Source organism: Drosophila innubila (genome assembly GCF_004354385.1).
Source record: "Drosophila innubila isolate TH190305 chromosome 3R unlocalized genomic scaffold, UK_Dinn_1.0 2_E_3R, whole genome shotgun sequence".
NCBI classification, from domain to species: domain Eukaryota; kingdom Metazoa; phylum Arthropoda; class Insecta; order Diptera; family Drosophilidae; genus Drosophila; species Drosophila innubila.
The window spans coordinates 27,164,002-27,186,270 of NW_022995380.1; the positions used below are offsets into that span (position 1 = coordinate 27,164,002).

General features: G+C 39.3%; 2 protein-coding genes across 2 annotated transcripts; one reads left to right on the plus strand and one right to left on the minus strand.

Moving 5' to 3' along the window:
• Window positions 1-1,294: 1,294 nt before the first annotated feature.
• Window positions 1,295-5,468, plus strand: LOC117790107 (calnexin). Its single transcript, XM_034629391.1, has 10 exons — window positions 1,295-1,366; window positions 1,435-1,707; window positions 2,120-2,455; window positions 2,580-2,651; window positions 2,738-2,871; window positions 3,092-3,680; window positions 3,752-3,892; window positions 4,265-4,393; window positions 4,478-4,723; window positions 4,786-5,468. Exons 2-10 carry the CDS (start codon window positions 1,579-1,581, stop codon window positions 4,831-4,833), a joined length of 1,824 nt encoding a protein of 607 aa, XP_034485282.1. The 5' UTR covers window positions 1,295-1,366; window positions 1,435-1,578; the 3' UTR covers window positions 4,834-5,468.
• A 2,208-nt stretch (window positions 5,469-7,676) lies between these two features.
• Window positions 7,677-8,648, minus strand: LOC117791346 (angiopoietin-related protein 2-like). Its single transcript, XM_034631074.1, has 2 exons — window positions 7,971-8,648; window positions 7,677-7,918 (listed from the first exon to the last, which is right to left on the minus strand). The coding sequence occupies exons 1-2, from the start codon at window positions 8,630-8,632 to the stop codon at window positions 7,807-7,809; spliced, it is 774 nt and encodes a 257-aa protein (XP_034486965.1). The 5' UTR covers window positions 8,633-8,648; the 3' UTR covers window positions 7,677-7,806.
• Between the last annotated feature and the right edge of the window lie 13,621 nt (window positions 8,649-22,269).

Below are 22,269 nucleotides of genomic sequence, written 5' to 3' on the forward strand. Positions count from 1 at the left end.
GTGTACACTGTACACCTGTCCTGGTGTAGTGTACATATCTAGGTGTAGTGCCGTCATTAACTGTCATTACACAATTTCCATAAACAACAACAAGTACGTATGTGTCTGCGCTTAAGTTTCGTTACGCCCAGGCTCAACAACAACAACAACAACAACCTGCAATAGAAGTTGTGCTTGATTTTGCGAGCGAGTGTTTGAGCCATTGTTTGTCTTTATAAACTTTGTAAATTGTGTTAAATATTCCATTAAACAGAAAGCTTTTTTGTTCACAACTGCAACAGTCAGACGCGCCGATGGGAGCGGACAAATTCAATGGTCCTTTGAATGCACGGACGGGGTGATAACTGCGCTCCACTCTTCGCTTTATAAACCAGTAATTTTTGTACCCTTTCATAGGGCATAATAGTAATTTTGTAGAGACATGCGATGCTGACCCTATAAAGTGACTGTTTTTAATTTTTGTTGCAAAATAAAAAATACTTTTCATGATTTTATAATATTTTATTTTATAATATATATTTATCACATTACTGAATAGCTTCAACAGAACGTTCACTCGAGTAATTGAGTACAGATCTCTGATAGAGTATCAAATCTTCAATGTGGCGAAGAAAAACTTTCTTTCCTGTTATATTTTTCATTAAAAGAATATATTATGTTCATGCATATTGAAAAGTTCTGCTGTCCCAGTCGACTTTATTACCTATGTAGCTAAGTAGATGGCGGAGATACTTATTAATTGAACTTGCAAGCTTTTAAACTAATTGCACTCGTGTGAAATACACTTATTTATATAACCATTTTTTTAAGGGGCTTAATAAATTAGACAATAAAGTCCAAGAGTTAAATATAAGCATTGCATTTGAAATACCTATTCAGTTTATTTTGCTGAAATGATGATTATGCACTTTAAATATTAAACAAATAATTGTGTACCTATTTTCAAAAGATACGGCATTTTCAATGATTTGATTACTATCTGTAATACATTTTACATTTACATTTTTCAATATTTAATTTGTTTTAAAATGTTTATAATATCGTTAATTGTTAATTTAAAACCATGCTTTTCTTATTTTTATTTTAAGTTTTAAATAACACTAGGTTAACTGCTCTTAGTTTACATTAAATAAGTAAATTAGTTAATGAACTTTAATTATCGTTGCATTTAATTATGAATATCCGTTATTTACAATTTGAATTCAAATCGTCAGCTGTGACGTGACCAACATGGCGATCATGCGCACTGCTCAACACTAAACACGCGCACAGTTTTGGTATTTTTTAGCAGCAATGTGAATTTAGGGTTGCAGCCGAGCTAAAAGAAAAATAAGCAAAACAGCAAAGAAGTAGGCGCAGTGAGAATGTATAATTTAATTTAACTTAATTACAATTAGTTGGCCGCGCTACATTTCATTTTTCGTTTTTTCACAGTGCCCAGCAGTACGCAGTAATCGTTGAAAAGATACGCAAGCAGGCACAAAGCGAAAATCAATCGCTGATACATTTAACGTTGCAAACAGCGCGACGGGCGTGAGAAGTGGTTGAAACCAAAAAAAAAAAAAAGCCACTAGCAAAATGCAAAAAATATATTGCCGGGGCCGAACGGCGTTGGCCCTACTGTTAGCCTGCTGTTTAGTGATTGGCACAGCCGGCTCCAATGCAGATATCGATGATTTTGACGACGGCATCGTTGAAGATGTGCAGGTGAGCAATTTTCTCCATCCCAGCATACATACATACATAAGCAAAGTCATTTATATGTATGTATGTATGCATATGTTGATTGGCGGCCGGTTACCGCCGGCGCACAAAAGTACACGTCAGTCAGTAAAGCAACATCTGTTCTGAAAAGGGGCGGAAGTGTATTGTGGGAGGGGTTCATGTGTGTAGGTTACGTTTAAAGCTATGACCCGCGATATCTCAGCTTATATTACGATTACATTTTCGAAATATATCTGTATGCATAAATTAAACCAACTTACGCAAGCCTCCCCTCCCCACTCTCTCCCTCTCTCTCTCTCTCTCTTTGGCTTGAAAAGTGTGTCAGCCGCGTGTTTTTTTTTTATGTCGTCTCTTGCGCTTATCTCAACGTGGTTAATTCGAATGTATCTTTTAGGAGGTAGCTGCTGACGCAGTCTCAGAAGAGCTGGTCTACGAGAGTCCCGTCATCGAGCCCAGAAAGTTCCATTTTGCCGATCATTTCGATGATATTGAGGCATCCCGCAAGCAGTGGATCCACTCGCAGGCCAAGAAGGACGACATTGCCGAGGAAATAGCTAAATACGATGGCATCTGGAACTGGGAATCGCCACAGCGCATTGTCTCGCCCAAGGATAAGGGCCTGGTGCTCAAATCGAAGGCAAAGCATGCCGCCATCTCGGCCCGTCTCACCAAACCGTTTGAATTCAAAGCCAACAAACCGTTGGTGGTACAATATGAGGTCACAATGCAGGTGCGTTCCCTTTGGCCACTGCAATGGCTATGCAGATTGCATCAGTCGCACCAAATAATCGGATAATCCAATAAATAGTAACTGTCACTAATCGACCCAATTTCATGTGCTACTTTCTCCACAGGAGGGTCAAGAGTGCGGTGGTTCGTACATCAAGCTATTGTCGGCGGGCAAGGAAACCGATGATCTGACCACGGTGAGCTTTGAAAGCTGCTTACCAAAATGTGGACTAAATATTTACTTTTGTTTTTTTTTGCAATTTGTTATCTTTTGTTTGTGTAGTTCAATGACAAGACACCGTACACCATTATGTTTGGGCCGGACAAGTGCGGCAACGATGTGAAAATGCACTTCATATTCCGTCATGTAAATCCAATTAACGGCACCATAACTGAAAAGCACTGTAACAAACCAAAGTAAGTGCGTGCCCCCATTTCCCTGTACCCAGTCCCATTCCCTGCCCGCTATATTTGTTGTGTTCATTAGTTGACATGTGCAGATAAGCCGGCGCATCCACAAATACTTGTGGATGTCTATTTACCCCATGCGCAACAGCTACTGGTGGTGGTGGTTGTTGATTGTCGCGGTCATTCACTTGCTCACACTTTCATCACTTGTTGTGTGTGTGCTTTTCAGGAATCGCTTGGAGGAACCATTCAAGGACAAGCTACCGCATTTGTATCAGCTGGTCGTCCGACCGGACAACAGCTTTGAGATACGTCTGGACCACAAGATCATCAACGAGGGCTCTTTGCTGACTGACTTCAAGCCACCCGTCAATCCACCCGCAGAGATCGATGATCCTACTGATCAGAAGCCAGCTGAGTGGGATGAGCGCGAGAAGATACCCGATCCAACGTCACAAAAGCCAGATGACTGGAATGATGATGCTCTACCACAGATACCCGATGTGAATGCTATCATGCCTGAAGGATGGCTTGAGGATGAGCCGGACATGATCTCGGATCCCACTGCCGTGAAACCAGAAGACTGGGACACTGAAATCGACGGCGAATGGGAGGCTCCTCTAGTCGATAATCCGGCATGTGAAAAGGCCCCTGGATGCGGCAAATGGAAGGCACCACACATTCCCAACCCAGAGTACAAGGGCAAATGGCGGGCCCCGATGATTGAGAATCCCAATTACCAGGGCAAATGGGCACCTCGCAAGATTGCCAATCCCGACTTCTTTGAGGATCTGAAACCATTCAAAATGACGCCAATTGTAAGCAGCTTAACCAGTTTTAGACTATGACTGTCATCATATTAATATACGATCAATTGCTGTATTTATAGAGCGCTGTTGGTCTCGAACTGTGGTCCATGTCCAATGAGATACTCTTCGACAATCTTATCATTACGGACGATGTGGATGTTGCCCGTGACTTTGCCGCCAACAGCTTTGATATCAAGCGCCGTTACATTGATCGGGAGTCGGTAAGTTGGCCAACACATCTCCCAATATATAAAACACACTCCACAAAAAACAAAACAAAAGAAAATAAAATAAAGCTAACCATGTGAATTGCTCTGCATACGGAAGAAAACGCTGTGGCATCGCCTGATGCGTCACATGAACTATAAGCCCGGCTGGTGGGCATTATATTTCCTCTATTTGCTGATCCCCGCCAGCTGCTACGTCTTCTACTTGTACCGACGAGCCAAAGAGGTTGACACTTTGCCTTTTCTCTTCTCATGTATATCTGTATCTGTATTAGTTGCACACTTACACACACACATTGAAAACGCTCGACAATCATTGCTATTGCTATGCACAATGCACCCTTATTGCTATTTGCTTATTTGTAGGATTCATTCGTGAATAAGGTGCTTGAGCTAGCCAAGACCTATCCCACGGCATGGGGCCTTGGCTTGGTAGCCTTTGTTGCGTTGACTGTCGTCGGCATCTACTGTAGATTTGGCAAGGCTAAGACTCAGGTAATGTTAACAAGCTAGCTGTCAACAGTTGTTTAGCTGTTGCTTTTCGGATTTTTGCTAACATTCCAAATATATAAATTACAGGACTCGGCAGCATCCGCTGCCGCCGCTCAAGCCAAGAAAACAGATGAACCACAGCCCGATGATGTGAATGAGCCCAATGGTGAGGAGGATGAGAGCGAGGAAGATTCATCAGCACAGGCGGCTGGTGAAAGCTGTAAGACAGACGCCTCAAAGTCTGCTAGCCCCAAAAAGAATAAAAAGTCTGATTTAGATATTAAAGAGCAAGTTAAGCAGGATGAGAACAGCGACGAGCCCACACAGACTGAGGTGAATTCAAAATTTATACGCGGTATATTAACTGTGATGCTAACTTTAAGATTTATCTACAGGAATCCACCACGAAATCCGCTCGCAAACGCACGGTGCGCAAGGATTAGGAAGAATGCAGTAAAAGCATCTCGGATTCATATTCATACTTGAAAATTAACCTAATTCCAAAATGCAATTGAAATCTTATATGAAGAACATAGAGTGAACCAACAACACATCATGTTTAATATTCATTAACACTCAGCTCCGGAATCGAGAAACACCCACGATCACAAAAGCATGCCTCATACCAAAACTGTTGTTGGTAGTTCCACAGTTGATATCACATACAGCTGCTAATTTAGTATACTAGTTTATGTGGTTTGGTTTAGTTTTCTTATACGTACGCGTAAATCTGTATTATCATTGTATTTCTATTTCTGTTGTATAATCTGCACACACACACACGCAACCCTGGTAATTGATACTGTCTTAAATCGTGTTCTAATTTTAATTTTGTGCTCTTCAATTTTCAACGAAATATAATAAAACTAGACAAATGAGGGAAACAAAGATAATGAAACCAATAAGCGATACGTACTCCATTAGAGAGAAAAGGGGAAACATTTAGTTTAATATTATGTAATTTAAACGAAATTTATAAATACGCTAGTTATACTCAGAGTTTAAACAATTTCCATTTTTTCATTTGTAACAATGAAAGCTACAGCGTAAATAAAACTGAATGTCAAAACCAACTGAACATACAAACAATTATTTTAATTCAACAATAGAACATCCGTTACCAAGCAGCAACCCGGAAGGACTAACAGACTGCTGGTTGAATAGCCTCCAGTCCAGTGGCAATCTGTTTTTCCACCACCAAATGCCGTTGAGCATACTCGTGTAATGTGTTAATTTAAATGTCAAACCCTTGTAAATGTGATTGAAAATTGTGAGGGCGACGGGCAAATCAGATTCGAATTGGATTTATGCTTCGTGGTGCATGCAGCGCCAACCACAGCGTTGCGACTCTGTTGCATGTATTGTGGTTTTTAGAAATTTATTTCAAAATAAACATTTTGATTCCACAGACTGCTTACGGCGATAAAGGCTTGCAATAAATGTTGAAAGTTTTTCTAGATTTTAATTCAAATTTCTTTAAAATGCTTAAAGATGTTTGCATATTTATATCAATAACAATTCCATTTATCGCCTTTGCCGTTTTAATTTAATTTCCTATACCCATAAATAAGTCAAGCCAGACAGCTCTTGGCCATAAAGGCAATGGGCAATTGTTAATGAAATTGTTATGACAACCCAAAATATTCAATGTATGAACTCATCTACATATGGATATGTATGATGGGATTGGAAAATACTTTGCATTCAAGTTAGATTTATGCCCACCAACAGCTGTGCGCTTCGATACCGTCTATTACCAATCCGGAGACATTTTCAGTACAAAAGATTAAATGGTTTGCATGGGGTTCCCTGATGTCTACGCCGATAACGTTCTGTATTGACGCACTTAAAAGGATTAACATTTTTGTGCTGACTGCGGCTAGAAACGTCGTTCCATATTAAAATAACATGAGCGAATCTAAGAGTGGGATCCGTTCCCATATTTCATAGACAGACAGAAAACCTCAAGGGCGGTGGATGCCGCCAGCTCTAGACTGCTGGCATTTGAGCAAGTGGTGCGGCTGCAATTACGCCGGCTGGTGGCCAGTGTATACCCATTCCGCCGGATAGCCATGCGTAAGCATTATAATTTTAATAAAAATGTTTTTTTGTCAAAGGCAGAAAAGAGCTTTGAACCCTTCAAGCAGACAATAAACATTCAGACGACCCCAAAAACTCCTCAAACGGCGGGCTTCCGAGTGAGCGCTTTAAGTAGAATTAGTTTAGCATTTTGACAGGGGTCAGCAGCAGCAGCACTTCGGGGACTCCCCATGGCAGTGGAGCCAGACTAAAGACCGGGACCAGGAACGGCATTCAAACCTATTGAAGCTACTCGCATATGCCAATCGATGCGTAAGCAAAAGTACCACGCCATATGCAATGTTATTGCAGAAAACCCTCCGAAACGTCCGAAGTTGGGGTTGCTCTTGAGGGTTGTTGTGACTGTGGCTGCAATATACTCGTATGTGTGGTTTAGACTGCCATCTCCCAGAACCCATTCTCCGGTTTTTGGCAAGTTCCGTGCAATTAAATCGTCCATTATCTGATCAAATCGTACTGGGAACTACCAGAAAGCACGAAAATACTGACTGGGAATTAATTGCGGCACATTGCAGGCTCGATTTCATCCTAAAGATTATTCGAGTGCATATACCAAAGATAAGAAATCATAAAAATAAATTGGATTTTGAATATTCGCAAAGCCATGACTCTAATAATGCTTTTAGAAGATTTATTTCCTTCCGATATTGCTTGTATTGATTTCGTGCACCGATAATCGTCTTATGTCCATTGAAATAACCATTATTCACTTGAATAAATAGCTTGATTGAACAAGTGGGATGACTCGTTTATTGCACAGAATTATGTCATCACAAGTGTCTTTCGTTCTATAAGCAGGTTTGCATACTTAGACGTTTCTTATCAGCCTTCATTTAGCTAAATTAATATAGCACACAATTAAAAGGCAAGGGAAAAATATTAAAATAGATAACCTTTGTTTTAACTTATGTTAAAGCTTACTCTAAAAACGCTGCACTGCTTAATTAAATGCGGATTATAATTAATCAAACATAATTCATATTTTTTTTAATGATGTCTATTCCTGGAATATACAATTTTTTGTAATCCCCTCATAATTAAGTCTAGTAACGAAAATATATTCTAGCCTCAATGTTTCTCATATCCAATTTTGTGACAAACCATGTTAATTTTTTTGAAATATTAAAATTTTTATCTTTTGGCCTAGGCGAGGTAAAATGAAGAACAAGACAGGGAGAATAAGAGATATATAGATAGAATGAAAACTGCATTTATTTTTCTTCAATTATGCATATTAAATACAAAGATTATAAGATAAGCAAGACGTCAAATTAGGTAGAAGGAGCAAAGTAATCCATTTCGATATAGTAATCCATTTACGGCCGTATCAACATAACAGCTTGTTTAAGGGAGTAATTTTTACCCCGAAATGTTTTCCAAATGATGCCCTTGTCAAATCTGTTGTCATTATACGCTCCCGCCAAGTTGCTAAAAGAGTTGAAGTTAATAAACGAAAATTTTAAACTGCATTCAATACTACCTGACGGTACAATTGGCGTACCACCAGCCGCCAGAGCTGCTGTCGGCGCAATTTCCATTTGATCTTAGATCATTATCCCGATCGAAGGTTGTAAATGACATGCCTCGATGATATTTAAGTGAATCACCAGCATCTCCACTCGACTCTCCCAGCGTGTGTAAGGCATACTGTTCATCCTCGTTGCCTATTGCGAATTCACTATACATCTGGAGTGTTTCCTTCCCCTCAAAATCATCCAGTTGTATTGCCAATTGCTGACTTCTTTCTGCTGTAAGTGCATGGATTTTTTCGAGTCCCAGGAAAAATTCACCTTCCATATTTCCAAACCCATTTTTATAATCTTTCCAGTTTCGGTTAAAGTTTTCACTGCCATCAAAACGCCTCAGGATTACGGTCCATCCATCCGAATCGCAGTCAACTTTAACAGGATTACTACTAAAGTTGGGAATCATTATGTCTTGGATTCCATTATACCTTGACTCGGCACAATTGCGGGGGTACGATTTTTCAACAAGTTCCTCAATTAACATTCGCTGTTGCTCTAAGTCCTCTCTAAGCATTTTAAGTTCATCAGTAGTATTAGACTTAGAATTTGGGAGTCCATTAGCGAAGGAATTAAGTAAATTTATTACAACGATAATGCAAATTATTTGTTTCAACATTTTTCCTGAGAAGACTGACTGAGTCAACATTTGAGAAGTTGAAATTAAGTGAACACTGAACTGGAAACCGAAATCACAAGTGGTTTATATACTTTTTGCTACATACAATTCATACAATTTATTGTGTTTATGAATATTTGACTTGACCCAACTTGACCCGCGCTTCTTGGAATCTTTTGAGTTGGTTTTTTTTGCATCAATAAATCTAATGCTAAAAAATAATTAGGACAAAGCGACTAAAAAAGTTTTGTTGGAAACGTTCGCGTGATGAAAAAACCCGCAACATTTATTAAAATTATCACCTTAATATAATAAACACTTATAATTGAGTATTTAACAATAATCTTACTATTCGATTTAATATTAATTTAAGCCGCGCGTTCTTGTTTTGAACGTTACTAATAAAACAAAGATAAATTTTTTACTCCACACCAAACAAAACAAACGTGCTCCACACGTTGCACTTCACGAAATTGCTTATTTGATCTAAATCACATACAGTTCGCACTGACAGTGCTGTCCATTTAATAAAACAGCTCAGCACTCCAAACTTAGCAAAGTACGCCACCATATTCAGTTTTTGAACCAGTAATCAATTTGAGTTCTTTGCACAATTGCACCTAAACAGTAAACAGTTTAAAAACACCATTTGACAATTAGAACCAAACTGTAGTAAACGTATGTAATAGTTTTAAGTCTCTATCCCTAAGGAGTCATTAAAAATTGTGCGCGAAAATTGATTAATATGCTCTTTACTGTCAGAGGGAAAAAGGACACAGATCCCGCATTGCATTTGCTTGGCAAGGACATCGACTTCTAATGGTGCTGGTCAGCCAATCATTAGTAATATCCTTAGCCAGTTGCATGCTCCTTAGATGCAAACGGTGCAATCTGGTGGTGTAAGAATAATAAAATTTTATTGTAAATCGTTTATCTTCATTACGCGTTCAGCGTCAAAACTCTCTGAATAACCACAACAACAACAACAACAACAACAATAAGCTGCAAACTGGTTAGAGGCCTGTCATAAATGCGCCGTTGACCGTTTCGATGTTTGCATATTTTGAATGGAACCTCGGAGCGAGGTTCAAGTGACCACCCCAACTTGATACCCAATGCAATGCAACCCCTAACTATATTACCATATTGCAAACTGACCCTTTGGCTGGCCTAATTAAATTTCCTTTGTGTGGCGCATTTAGTTTGTCTTTTGATAGCCTTGTTCTTAAGATTAAGCTTTTGTTTTTCCATTTAACGCTTAATTTCAACATTTTGATGGCCTTACACGATTTACCCAAACCGCTCGCTGACCCCTCGTTATCTAACTGCATGGGATCGCTTACAGTTACAAGTAAGAAGATCCTTTGAATTCTTTTGAGCTAACCCAACTGACCGCAACTAAACAAACACTCTATCAGAGCGGCTTGACCGCTTCGATTCGCATTTGACTTATATCTGTGAGTTGGAAATGAACTTTAATTGCATTAGAATCAGGCTGCAACGGGTTGGCCATTGTCCGGCGTTGTTTATTTTATGGCTGCCCCGGGACCCGAACGCTTAACCTTTTGAATATTTAGGAGCACTTGAGCCTCTGGCATTGTTCGAACCGTGTGTGGTCAGCTTTTAATGCACTTTCCGGTCATGGCTGAACAAATTGCTTATATTCGTATCAAGGCAGTGAATCAACTTCTTTGTCTGCGAGTATCACTCGCATATAGTTACTCTTATTGTTATTGTTATTGTTATTGTTAAGCGGATCAGTTTCAATTCCAATTCCAATTTCAGCTACTTTGTCCACAACCACAGAAATTTGTTGCATTGATTTGCATGTTAAGCTTTTCTTTTTTCTCAGCTCATTTTTCGGCAATTTCCATCAGCTCACAGTTGCTGCAAATAATCATTCTCCAAATTATTATTTCGTACGTGCGCTACACACTTTGGTGGCTCTCAGAAAATGCAATTGAGACAGGCATTCTCATAAACCATTATATATATTTATGCGCATTACATACACGTGCACAAGGAACTGGGTTCGGCATCCTCATCATCCTACACGGACACACCGAATGTTGCGTGACTTTACGTAGGCTGCCAGATGCCTCCAAAATTGGCTTTGATCCGACAATCATTAGTACTCGAATTGCACTCTCAGACTCATAAATACGTATATCAGTGCTTAAGGCCATGAAAATTGCTCAATATACACACAGTCAAAAGAGTTGGCGTGTTGCCAGGCGTCAACTAGGAGCGCCAATCCGAGTGGGCGACGAGCACTTCAAACTGGGCGTAAGATTCAGGCCGACCCTTTTTTAAAATTCATCTTCAGAAATATTGAGTATCAGAAAATGTTGGCCAGGCTTACGAATATCATAACTGGAACAAGTTATTGGCGTAGGCGTTCAGACAACAAACAAACTTTAAAGGCAACTTCCAGCTTTGTTCTTTCCGTTCTGACCGGATCGGTTCAGCACCGTTATGTACTGGTACAACAAATTCAGTTTAAAAAATGTTGAACTCTAAATTCTACTCAAATTTTAGAATTTGAAGTACATTTCTATTTAAAATTATAATTTTTTGGCCAAAACGTTTCCCTTTCTTCCAAAATTCCATTTTTTTCCATCAACGTCAAATTTTTCAATACTTGACAATTTTAAAAATTTTCAAACTGACATAACTTTGTCAAATATTAAATAATTTTCCTGCGAAATGTCGATTTTATCATTATTTGGCCGCTAAATTGATTCTACATCAAAGTTGCAACACTGAATTTATTTTCCATCACTGTTAGTCTTTTTTTTTTTTAAATTGTATCAAAAAATTCAAACTGTCATAACTTTGACAAAATTTAAAAGGTTTTCATTCGGAATATCATTACAACTTATAGTACAATTATAAAATAATCACCGTCATATTTTTCCTAAATGTGTTTTCAAGTTCTTGAAGAATGAAACGCAATAAAATTTGCACCAGTCTAAAAAAAAAAATAAAGAAAACAATTATAAAATATTTAAAAAATGTATAAAAATAAGTCTGATCTATTTTCAACAGAAGTTAAGTGTTAGATATATAAGCAGTAAGTCAGAGAGTGTAGAGAATATAGAGATGCAATGACGTCAGTTGGGTTTTAGGGTTCTAATACACCTGTCTTTGACTTTCAAGCAAATCAAATTTTACAATTTCGTACATGAAGAATTGCAGACCCTTCAAGCAAAAAAACTGCTGGCCTTAAAGAAATCCGCACGACACGGTTCAAGTGTCAAGTGGCCCGATGCTTGAAGGGACTGAAAGCCGCGCGCTTTTTGCTGCCCACATGCGGCCAGGTCAGGTCTGTGTGTGAGTGTGTGCGTGTGTGTGTGTGTAAGTGTTGTGTTATACGGTTCGGCGAGTCTTAACGCTCATAGTTCCCCTTTGAACCCCAATGGCTGGCAAAAGAAAGCCACATAAATAAAGAAAAGAAACAAAACAAAATAAAAAAGAACACCTGATCAAAATTTCAAATTATTACGACGAAATGAGCTAAACATAAGGACAAAACAGGCATAGCTCGTGCGCGAGTTGTTATCACACACATACACGCACACACACTCAAACATTGTAGGCATGAAAATGCTTTGGTCTAATGAGCACCGCACTAAACTCGACCTGCGCCCATTATGAAAAACTTCAACTTGGTCGCTGTAATTACGCGCCGTGCACAAGCAAAAGAGCTAAGAAAATGCATGTCTAGGGTATTTGGTATTTTTTTATATTTTTTTGGGGTTGGGGTCGCACTCGGGTCATTCCCAATGTAACATGCATGCACCTGACACCGCCGACTCATTATTTCTGGGTGCAGCTCAGCAGCAGCAGCCAAGGAAGTTGAGGAAATGAGGAAGTGAACTCTTCGCTCTATTCTCTCTCTCTTTGCTGTTGAGCGCGTGCTGTTTGCCCATTCTGAGCGTAGCTCAAGTCGAAGGTGAAGTCGAAGTTGAAGGCAACTGCAAAGGCAAAGGCAAAGATAAAAACAGAACTCAGCCAAGCGCTGCGTCAACGTTAGTGGCATAATTTGGTCGCGGTTCGCTGATGGCGGTGGTGGTGGTGGTGGTGATGTTGCTGTTGGTGGCAGAACTAACAGTTTTCCCTAGTGACAACCCTTGTGAGTTTTCGAGTTTTCGAGTTTTCCTGCATTACGAATTGGGCGCCAAAAAGGCAATGGCAGACAGTCAATGACACTGTGCAGCAGGAGCTGCAGGACCTTAGCGACATATGCGCCAGTTTTGGCCCTTGACTCGTGCCAACATCAGCATAACAATTAAACATAAATATATTCCTAGGATAACAACAGCACGAACTTTAGGCAAATGGTAACTGGTAAGCACCTTTCATTTTGATCATGTGGGCGCGTCGTTTGCCGCTTGTTTATCTTTTAAAACTAGCACACAGGGTGATCCTTAATGGAAAAAAGAGGAGGTGGAGGGCCGGCTGCTGACACGTTTTAAGGGTTAGCTTTGAGCTGGCCAACTGACGCGCGCCGCTCTACTGATAATGGCCATATAGCACCACCAACATCACCGCCACCGCCAACGCCACCGCCAACGCTGAGTCATGGCAACCGAGACAACAGACCGCCGTCGAGTTGCAACGTTTGTAACGGTCACGCACGCAAGGATCTGCACTCTGTCACTCCTTCTCATATGGTATGCATGTGTTGTCCTGTCGTCCTTTCGTCCTGTCGTCCTGCAACTCTTGTTTACTTTGTCGACTCGCACTCAACTCAATTGAAGCTTCACGCCGCGCTGCCCTTTGTACGCCTACCCACCCCGGTAATTGCCTCAAAAGTGACCAACTGACTCCGTTCAAAATATGCTGGGCATATGTGATCGTCTACTATATTTTACATGCCTGCTGCAGCATGCGTCCTTTTTTTTCTTTTTCTGTTTTACTGTCCTGTTGTGAGTTTCACTTAGCGCGAAATTTTGCAATTATTAATTCAAGAAACAGGCGTCTATTTAGCTTGGGTGGTATGCTATTCCCAACCCAGGACATGTGCTGTCCACTTCAACTGAAGTTCGACCCACACTTCTTCATCCTGCTTTTTGTGGGAAATTTCACATTTTGCACCATGCCACGACAGTATGTACATTGTATATTTTTATATATAAACCACTACTCAACTGCCATATGTGCTTGGCTCTAAGAGAAACCTCATATTGAACCCATTTTGAACCAATTTGCAGCAGAAATTGATTGGCTTTCATGACATTTCAGAAATTCAAAATACAATTTATTTATTATACCCGTTTCTTAAAAAATAAGTTAAAGGGTATTTTGTGTTCGTTGGAATGTAAGTAACAGGGTAACGGACGAGTCGATATAGCCATGTGTGTCTGTCCGTCTGTCCGTTTGTCCATCTGTGTGAGCGCCTAAATCTCAGAGACTATAAGAGATAGAATAACCAAATTTGGCATACACAATTCAATAGACCCCACGCAGGTCAAGTTTGTTTTAAATGTTTGGCACGCCCCCTTTTATGGTAATTAAAGGTATTTATTAATATTATCTATAATATCACTTAAGCGCAGCAAGATAGGACAAGTAGAACGGGTGTAATAGCTAACCAAAGTTATTATTTAAGTTATTATTTCAATACAATCACCTAAAAGCAGGGAATAACACCGGAACCGTTAACCGAAACTAACCGTTTCAATTTTAATACCGGAACGGTTGTGGTAAAGTTGCTATGTCATAGAGTTGTCCAGCTTCCAACTGTCATAACTTGATCAAAACTGAATAGATTTTCAAAGGGAATGTCATTTTAATCATGATTTCGCCTCTAAATTCATGCTGTATTCAATTTTTATCCATTTAGAAAATTTAATTATTTTCGACCAAGATTCGATTTCGATGCTAAGGGTCCCCCCTTTGAAATTTTGAAAATTCAAAATCTTAAATCTCAAGTTTACACTTTTAATCAACTCCCTATACCTTAATTAGTATAAAACAACACTTTTTACTTGATTCTGAGACCTTTCAATTTTTTTGTAAAAAATTATGTGAAATTGAACAAAAATTTGGACTTGTAAAGTGGCTAAATCCGCAGTCAGACCAACTTCAAAATGTCATAACTTGATCAAAACTGAACCGATTTTCAAGCTGAATGGCATTTTGATCATGTTTTGGCCTCTAAATTCATTCTGCATTTAAATATTTTTCAATTCGTTCCATAAAACTATTTTGACCAAGGTATGTTCATGAATAAATTAGACTCATTCTTTCTTGGAGATACACAATATGGTATAGCTATAATATCACGAACGATCTTTTAAAAATTAAATACCGGTTTTAGCAAAGATATTAAAACTAAGTTGACTTAACTTGATCTTAAATAAATAAGGAAAAAACACCATATCTCCAGTTATCGACTGTTGAATAGTAAGCTGGTTTGTTTCTTAAAAATTTTCGAACCGCTATTTTTTATCATTAAAACTAGAAGATGAAGGTGAAGCCCAGAGCTATAGAACCATAAAACTCATGTTTAGCACAATATTCCCACATTAAATGGTCATTGTTGCGGCAGGAAGCTCACATCAATGAGCACTTGGAAGGATTCAGCTTTTGAGCACGTAGCAGCCACAATGAAACAATATACTACTCGTATATGGTGCATACGTTGCTTGCCACAGCAGAGTACTAAAGTGCAACATGTGCATATTAAAAGCTATCGAATTACGCGCCACTCAATAAACGAGGATCTCGCGGAGAAGACAAGTGGGAAGAAAGACAGCAAAGAGCAAGAGGAAGCCAACTCATACTACATAATACTTAAGTAGGTCGATTGTTTGTCTCTTACATTGAAACTGGCGTTAAGGATCATAAAAACTTGAAGGAGGCCAGGATCTGTGTGTGTGGCTTCCCACATAGCTGTCGGAGCAGGACGATGTTGTCGCCATTTAGCAGGACGAGTGCAAAAATATTGATCAGTAATAAAAATCAAAAAAAAAAAAAAACAATAACTAAGGCAAAAAGAGGGCACAACAAGTGCATCGTAAAATCAAATTAATAGTCCTTGTCGTAGGCTGTCAGGCTGGCACTTTGTTTTGGTGAGAGCAGTGGGAAACCTTGATGCGAGTCCTGCGAACAAAGGCAACTCGGCAATAAATTTCGTGTTGGCGCACAAAAAGGAACACAATGCCAAAAATCAGTTTGTCTTATCGCCCAAATGCAATCTCTCACCTTTCATTTCGTCAATTAGTTCAAGTGCACAGGACCAAACTACCTGATTCGGATTTCGAGCCCCGATTTCGTTTCTTTTGCTGCCTGACAGGACCTGCAATTGCAGGTTGTTGTAGTTGTTGTTGTTGTTGTGCAGATTTATAGACCGAAAATCAATAAAATATTACGCCTGATTGGCAGCGTTTTAGGGCGTAATTGTGGGCGTGGCGACGGGAGCACTTTGTCCAGCATATGTTCGCGAGCTGGCGATGGGCGTAGAAGAACAGTTAACTTAGAATTGGGTTTGGAATTGGCATGAGCACACCATGTGCTGGATGTCCTGCGCGGTCAAGTGTTCCTTTTGCTGTGCAATTAAGCAGCACGAAACGTTGCGATTAGATTTGCTGCAAAGGAGTGAAAAATGTTGAACGCCGCGCAGTGAGAGTCACAATGTCCTGCACGGTCACAATGTCCTGCGCGCGCGTTCGCCTAACAAAGCGCTGCAGTTAATTGCAAAGCCACCAACAGAAAGGCAGACACTCGACGGGATAGGCGCCAGTCAGCAGAGTGCTTAATGAGCAGGATGTCTAGGACGACCAACTAGGACACTTGAGGAGCTGTTGTTGCTCTGGCGCGCTGCGTGGGACAGGCGCAGGGCCAGGACCTGGCTCAGTTGCCGACGCAGGACGAAGACCAGGTACTGTCCTCGCTGCTTGCTGACCGTGCGAAATTGTGCCAGAATCAGGAATCTCATGCTGACAATTTGACACATTATACAGTTTGCATATCTATATATATATATATATATATGACCTCGACTTGTGTGGTGGCAAATCATAATCGTTTTGTTAACTCCTTCACGCCGCAAAGCACTTGAGTCTCAAAATATGCATGTATGCCCAGACTGAGGGTCTCCCTCTTTAGGCTGCAGCTCAAACAAATGCATTCTATAAATAAATAATAGCCAAAAGAATATTAACTGTCATAAGGACGAAGCCAAAGTAAGTGTCAGCATGCCATTCGGAGCTCAGTTGCTGTCTTTGGCTTTTATTTGATTACTTTTGTTATTTCTCATAATATTTTTGCTCAATCCCGCCGCCAACTCGTTTGTATTTAGCTTCCAAGAATTCACTTTGCTTGCCCCGCGGCAACCAACGACCACACAGCCGCCAACAACAACAACAACAGTAACCACAACAACAATAGCAACAACAATAGCAACACCAACTACTCATATAAAGGGCGGCAAAACCTCAAAAACAAAAAAAAACTCTCTGCCGCAGTCTCAACTTCAACTTCAACCTGTGTGCATTTATGATATATATTTTTTTTTGGGACGTTGCAACCGCCGAATGACGTTGTACTTTTAACTCCTAAGATCCCGACGAGATCCTTGCTTAATGTTTGTGTCCCTATCAATTTGTGGCCGTGGTCATCTTTTGTCTTTTGCACACCACTCGACTCGCAATTGTTTGCAATCGAACATATTGATTTCCCGGGAGGTCTCAGGATACGATCGGCATACGATCTCTGTGCTGCGATTTCATGGCTGTCTGGCTTTTTTTCGCGTGTCATGTGTTTTTACGATCTTATTCCTGCTAATGATCTCTTTCAAATAATGCCAAGTGTCCCAAAACATTAATGGCCATGATCTCTAAACAACATTAGGCAATGCCGGCGTGTAAGCAGCCTATAATAGACGTACTCTTAGCTCCCTAATGGCAACATTTCCCTGAAAGTTTCGCAATAAAATTTGTTAAGGAATACGTGAATATTTTTACAAGGAATTTTTACTAACATAGTGAATGCTCATGAGCTTCATATTCCATTTGGCATGGATGCTAAAAATTTGCTTTAGAGTTTTCACAACCACAACTGAGATTCTTAAAATCTGACTATAAAACGTTCATCTTAAAAAAAACGAAAGACATTTTTAAAAGACTTTAATAGCATTAATTTGGTTCCTCTGAGTTTTCTTCAATTTCAGCAACAAATGTACATAGTCAATTAAACTTTTTGCTCGCCCTAAAGTGTTAAAATAATAATTTTATAAAATAAATATGTTATGTAAAAATATTTTATAATTTTATATAATAATAAGCTAGTTAAATTTTTAATTCCTAACCTTACTATGTTAAACTCTTATTCTGTTATTTTAAGTTAGTTGCTAAAGTTTTTTTGCTCAATAGCTTCGCATAAATATATATATAAATTATAGAAAAAAATAAATACATAAATAAATAAATACAACTGATTCTTAACAGTCTGAGTCCTTGCAGATAGCATCTAAATTTTATTTTGGTATGCCAAACACGTTGTTTACCTGAGATTCAAGTCAAAATTTATGTACCGTTAACTGGTCAATTAAGTAAGCTTGATAGCATTTAAGAAAAAAAATACCCAAAAACAGCAGATGTTGTCAAATTTCGTGGCTAACGAGATTCGGCTGAAGTCGTGTCCTCATCATTAATTAGAATGCACTTGAGCAAATCGGCCATGAAATTGGAGCAACCTTGCTGACAGCTTCCAAATCAGTGCACACACACACACACACACACACACACACACACAGAGAGACCTAACCTCCGACTAAATTGCTCAATAAATACCACATGCAAAGCATGTTCTGGTTCAGTTTTAGTTTCAGGTTCAAAAATCAATATACATAAATCACTGACGACATATGGCCGATGACGCCGATGATCTTCGCATTTGGTTTATTCTTGGCTCTGACGGGTTGACCACTTCAAGAGCCCCGCACCGCGACAAGGACGAGGACGAGGACGACTCGAATTTCCCGTAATTTGGAGTACTCAGCTAGCCAGCGCCTAATAAACACATAGCCATAAACAAACCAAGCGGCAGCGCCAAAGGATCTACTGGAAAGCGATCGAGGCTACCGCTCATCCAGCAACTGACAATGGACAACTGACTGACTGACTGGTTGTGTTTTGATAACATCTCAAGTAACTCTGCCATGGCTGCTCATTAACAGGACGTACAGATTGTTATTGTTTGGGTCCAGAGTCGCGACATGGCAGGATCAGCATTTATTTGATATTTCATAGTGTCCAGGCTACTGCAGGACTCGATCATTGCGTTTGTTTACGCCGACGTCGCCAAAGTCTGACTCTCTAAATCACGGGTAATATAATCCAAACTAAAGTCCAGAAATCCTGCACATGTGTTCTGTGTTATGAAAACAGTTTCCAATGTATATAAAGTTGAGACCAGACAAAAGTCTTTGTTTCTGGCTGACTTTAATAAACGAAATGGAGAATCGATTTTCCCAGGCCTCAAACAAATGGAGCCACATCACACATTCGCCTGTTTTGTGCTCCTTTTGTTTGAGCCAAAGAATGGTATATGATTTGGTAATCTGTGAAAAAGCCAAACCCCCATTAAACCACAGGCACTCTTAACTCGTTTTCATTTTTCCCGAATAGGCATACAAAACTCGTTACAGCGCCTTTGACGTCTCCAAGTGTGCATAGACTTAGACATAGACATGAAAAGGCTTCATCATCACAAGCCGATCCTCATCAACATCCACGTGCAGGCCGCGCTTCAGTTTCATCTTCAGCTTAAGGCTACTGCGCGATAAGCCCAGATCTGCCCCGCTTCCCGCTTCTACTACTACACTGATAGAAAAAATGTTCTAAATTTAAGATTTTGGCCTTTAAACTGCGTCGAGAACATAAAATTCTTGAAGTAAGAAAACACATCTTGCTATTAAGACCATTTCAAGTAACACCAAGTTCTTGTTATAAGAATAAATGTTCTTAAATTAAAGTCAAGAAATAAAAAAAGAAAAATAGTATTATTAATTTTTTATTTTTTCTTATTTGATTTATTTTCTTTTTTTTTTTTTTAATATGCTAACATTTTATTCTGGTTTGGTAAATTTTATAAATATAATTTTACCGTACTTTTTTTTCCTTGTATAAAGTGGGATTCGAACCCGTGCCTGCTTTTATCTGAAGCGGCGACTCTAACAGGAGCGCCACGTGTCAACTATTGTCTAACAATAAAATTTAACATATTTATACTTTTCTAACAATTTAAGATTCTTACTCTTCTTTAGATTAATATTATTTCAAATAGTTACATGGTCTTAAAATGGTCTTGTTTTAAGAATAAAATATTTAAGATGAATGTTCTTGATTTAGAAGTTGGTCTTTTTTTCAGTGTACCCCCACTCTAACTTCTACTCCTACTCCTTCCACTACTCCTACTTCTACTCCAACTCTTATGTATTCGTTGTACTCTTCATGTACCTGTCCTCAACCTGTTTGCTAGGCATTTATCAATTTCCATTTGTTGTCCCTGTCTATGCCTTCCTTTTCGCTCCAGTCTCTGCCTCTGCCTCTGCCTCTGCTTTTGTCTTGTTTGTTTTCCATTTCTTTGCAGGAAATCTCAGCAGTTCTTATGGGCCTCTGCCAACGTCTTCCAGTTGGACTTTCCCCTGCAAACAGGTTCTATTGTTCTCTACCCAGGTGAAGTCTATGTACCTGTATGTATTGGATTTTCCTCTATGCACTGATATTCTCTACATACGTCTTTGTCTCCCTCACACACAGTTTTCGTCTGTTTCACCGCAGTCAAAGGAGAAAATTATATGTTTTGATTTTTAACGGAAAATTGCTGAGCCAGCGCCCCCATAAAGAATCTCAAGCAGGCTCTTTAGGATCCTACTGAACTGTAGAGGTATACAAAACATTCTATTTTAATGACACACTAAAAGCAATCATCTAATTTTTATGTAACCTCTTCAAAACTGATCTAATGAAGGGTTGCACTGAATATTCTCACGGCTGGCCCGGTCAATTGCTCCGAGGTCATTCAACCAACAGTCCAAGGGAGAAATAAAGGGATCTCAAACCTGACATAGCTGATCACCGATCCCCGATCACCTTAACATAATTGCTTTTTCATAACTATTGGATTTATGCATTAGATACATGGAATTTCACGGCTTGTTGGTCGTGGTCCTTTCAACGAGAAAGTCGAAACGAGGCGTGTGCATAAAATATTTGATTTTGATCTACAGAGATTGGTAATACTCATTGCCTATAGCTACTGCCTGATGCCAAATCAATTGGTTACCGCTATGCCCATGTGTCCTGCAGTACCCTCTCCTGCTCCTGATGATATGATCATTACAATGCACGTGTCGGTCTGTTTCAAGTCTCGACTGACTCTTGCCAAAAGGGTAATTAATGATGGGACTCCCATAGTACATAGACTTTTTGCATACTGACAAGCCATAGATCTATGGTTATATAGAAACCGCAATGAATTGTCGAACCACCTACTGAATTTTGCCGCACTTGGCTCACAGTTTTTGCTCATTTACAACTCATTTTTTTGAGACTCTGCAAAAGGCAATTAACATGCCTGGATGAGATTGCAAAATATATTGATAGGTAGGCATCTTTGAAGTACTGTTTTAGGGGCTAGTTTAGATCGAACAATGCTAACAAATGTGCCGACTTAATGTTATAAGTATAGTCAGTTCTGTAGCTTAAAAGATTTTATTAAAATAAAGATTACATATACATAGTAAAATTTAATCAATAATTCATCAACCTTACAGTTGAAGGTCAGATTTTTGAATTGTCTTAGATTTTCTGAGTATTTCTCAACTCATATATCAACAACTGTTCAGTTAGAATAACACAAGTGTTGAATACCCCCATTGAATTCTGTTTAAGCACACCTCCAACGCTACAAAATGGAATCTTAAGACAAAAGGCATTGAGCTCCTAAAACTCTATGTAAATAAATATATAACAAAAAGCATTTACATTCAAGATTCAGAAAAACTATGGTTAACTATGCCCTTTGCATTTTAGCGGCAGAGTGTGAAAAACCATTAGCCGATCTTAACAGTCTTGCCGCTTCGGAGCTGATCGGCATTAGCCTGAACCTGTACCCAGCACCGAAACAATAAAACTGAAATCAAAAACCTCTAATACAAACATTACGTAAGTCAGCTACTGTTAAAAACAAGGCGGCACTTCTCTGGAAAAAACATAAAAACTTCCGGACAACACTCAACTACAGATGTACTCATATGAGTCTAGTGCAAAAAAAAAAAAAGAGGAAAAAATAAGTTGCCAGCTCCATAGAAATGTCTGGATATGATATTGTTCCAGGAAATTGAACAATTTGAGTGTAATTTGCATAGCATTCAGTCAGTTTTTAGGGCTTAGGGGCGGCAACTGTTTGACGACATATTGCTCAATGGCATGGATCAATGTGATTTGTAAATGGAAATGGGAATATGGGTGCAGATGCTGTATCTACCACACATACTTGTATCTCGATCTCTACTCTTTCGCCAACAAAAACGAGATCATCTCATATGTGCACAAAAGTATTTCGCACATTTAGTCTTCCAAATGAATGGACACGGTCGAAACAGATGAAGACGCTTGTGTGGC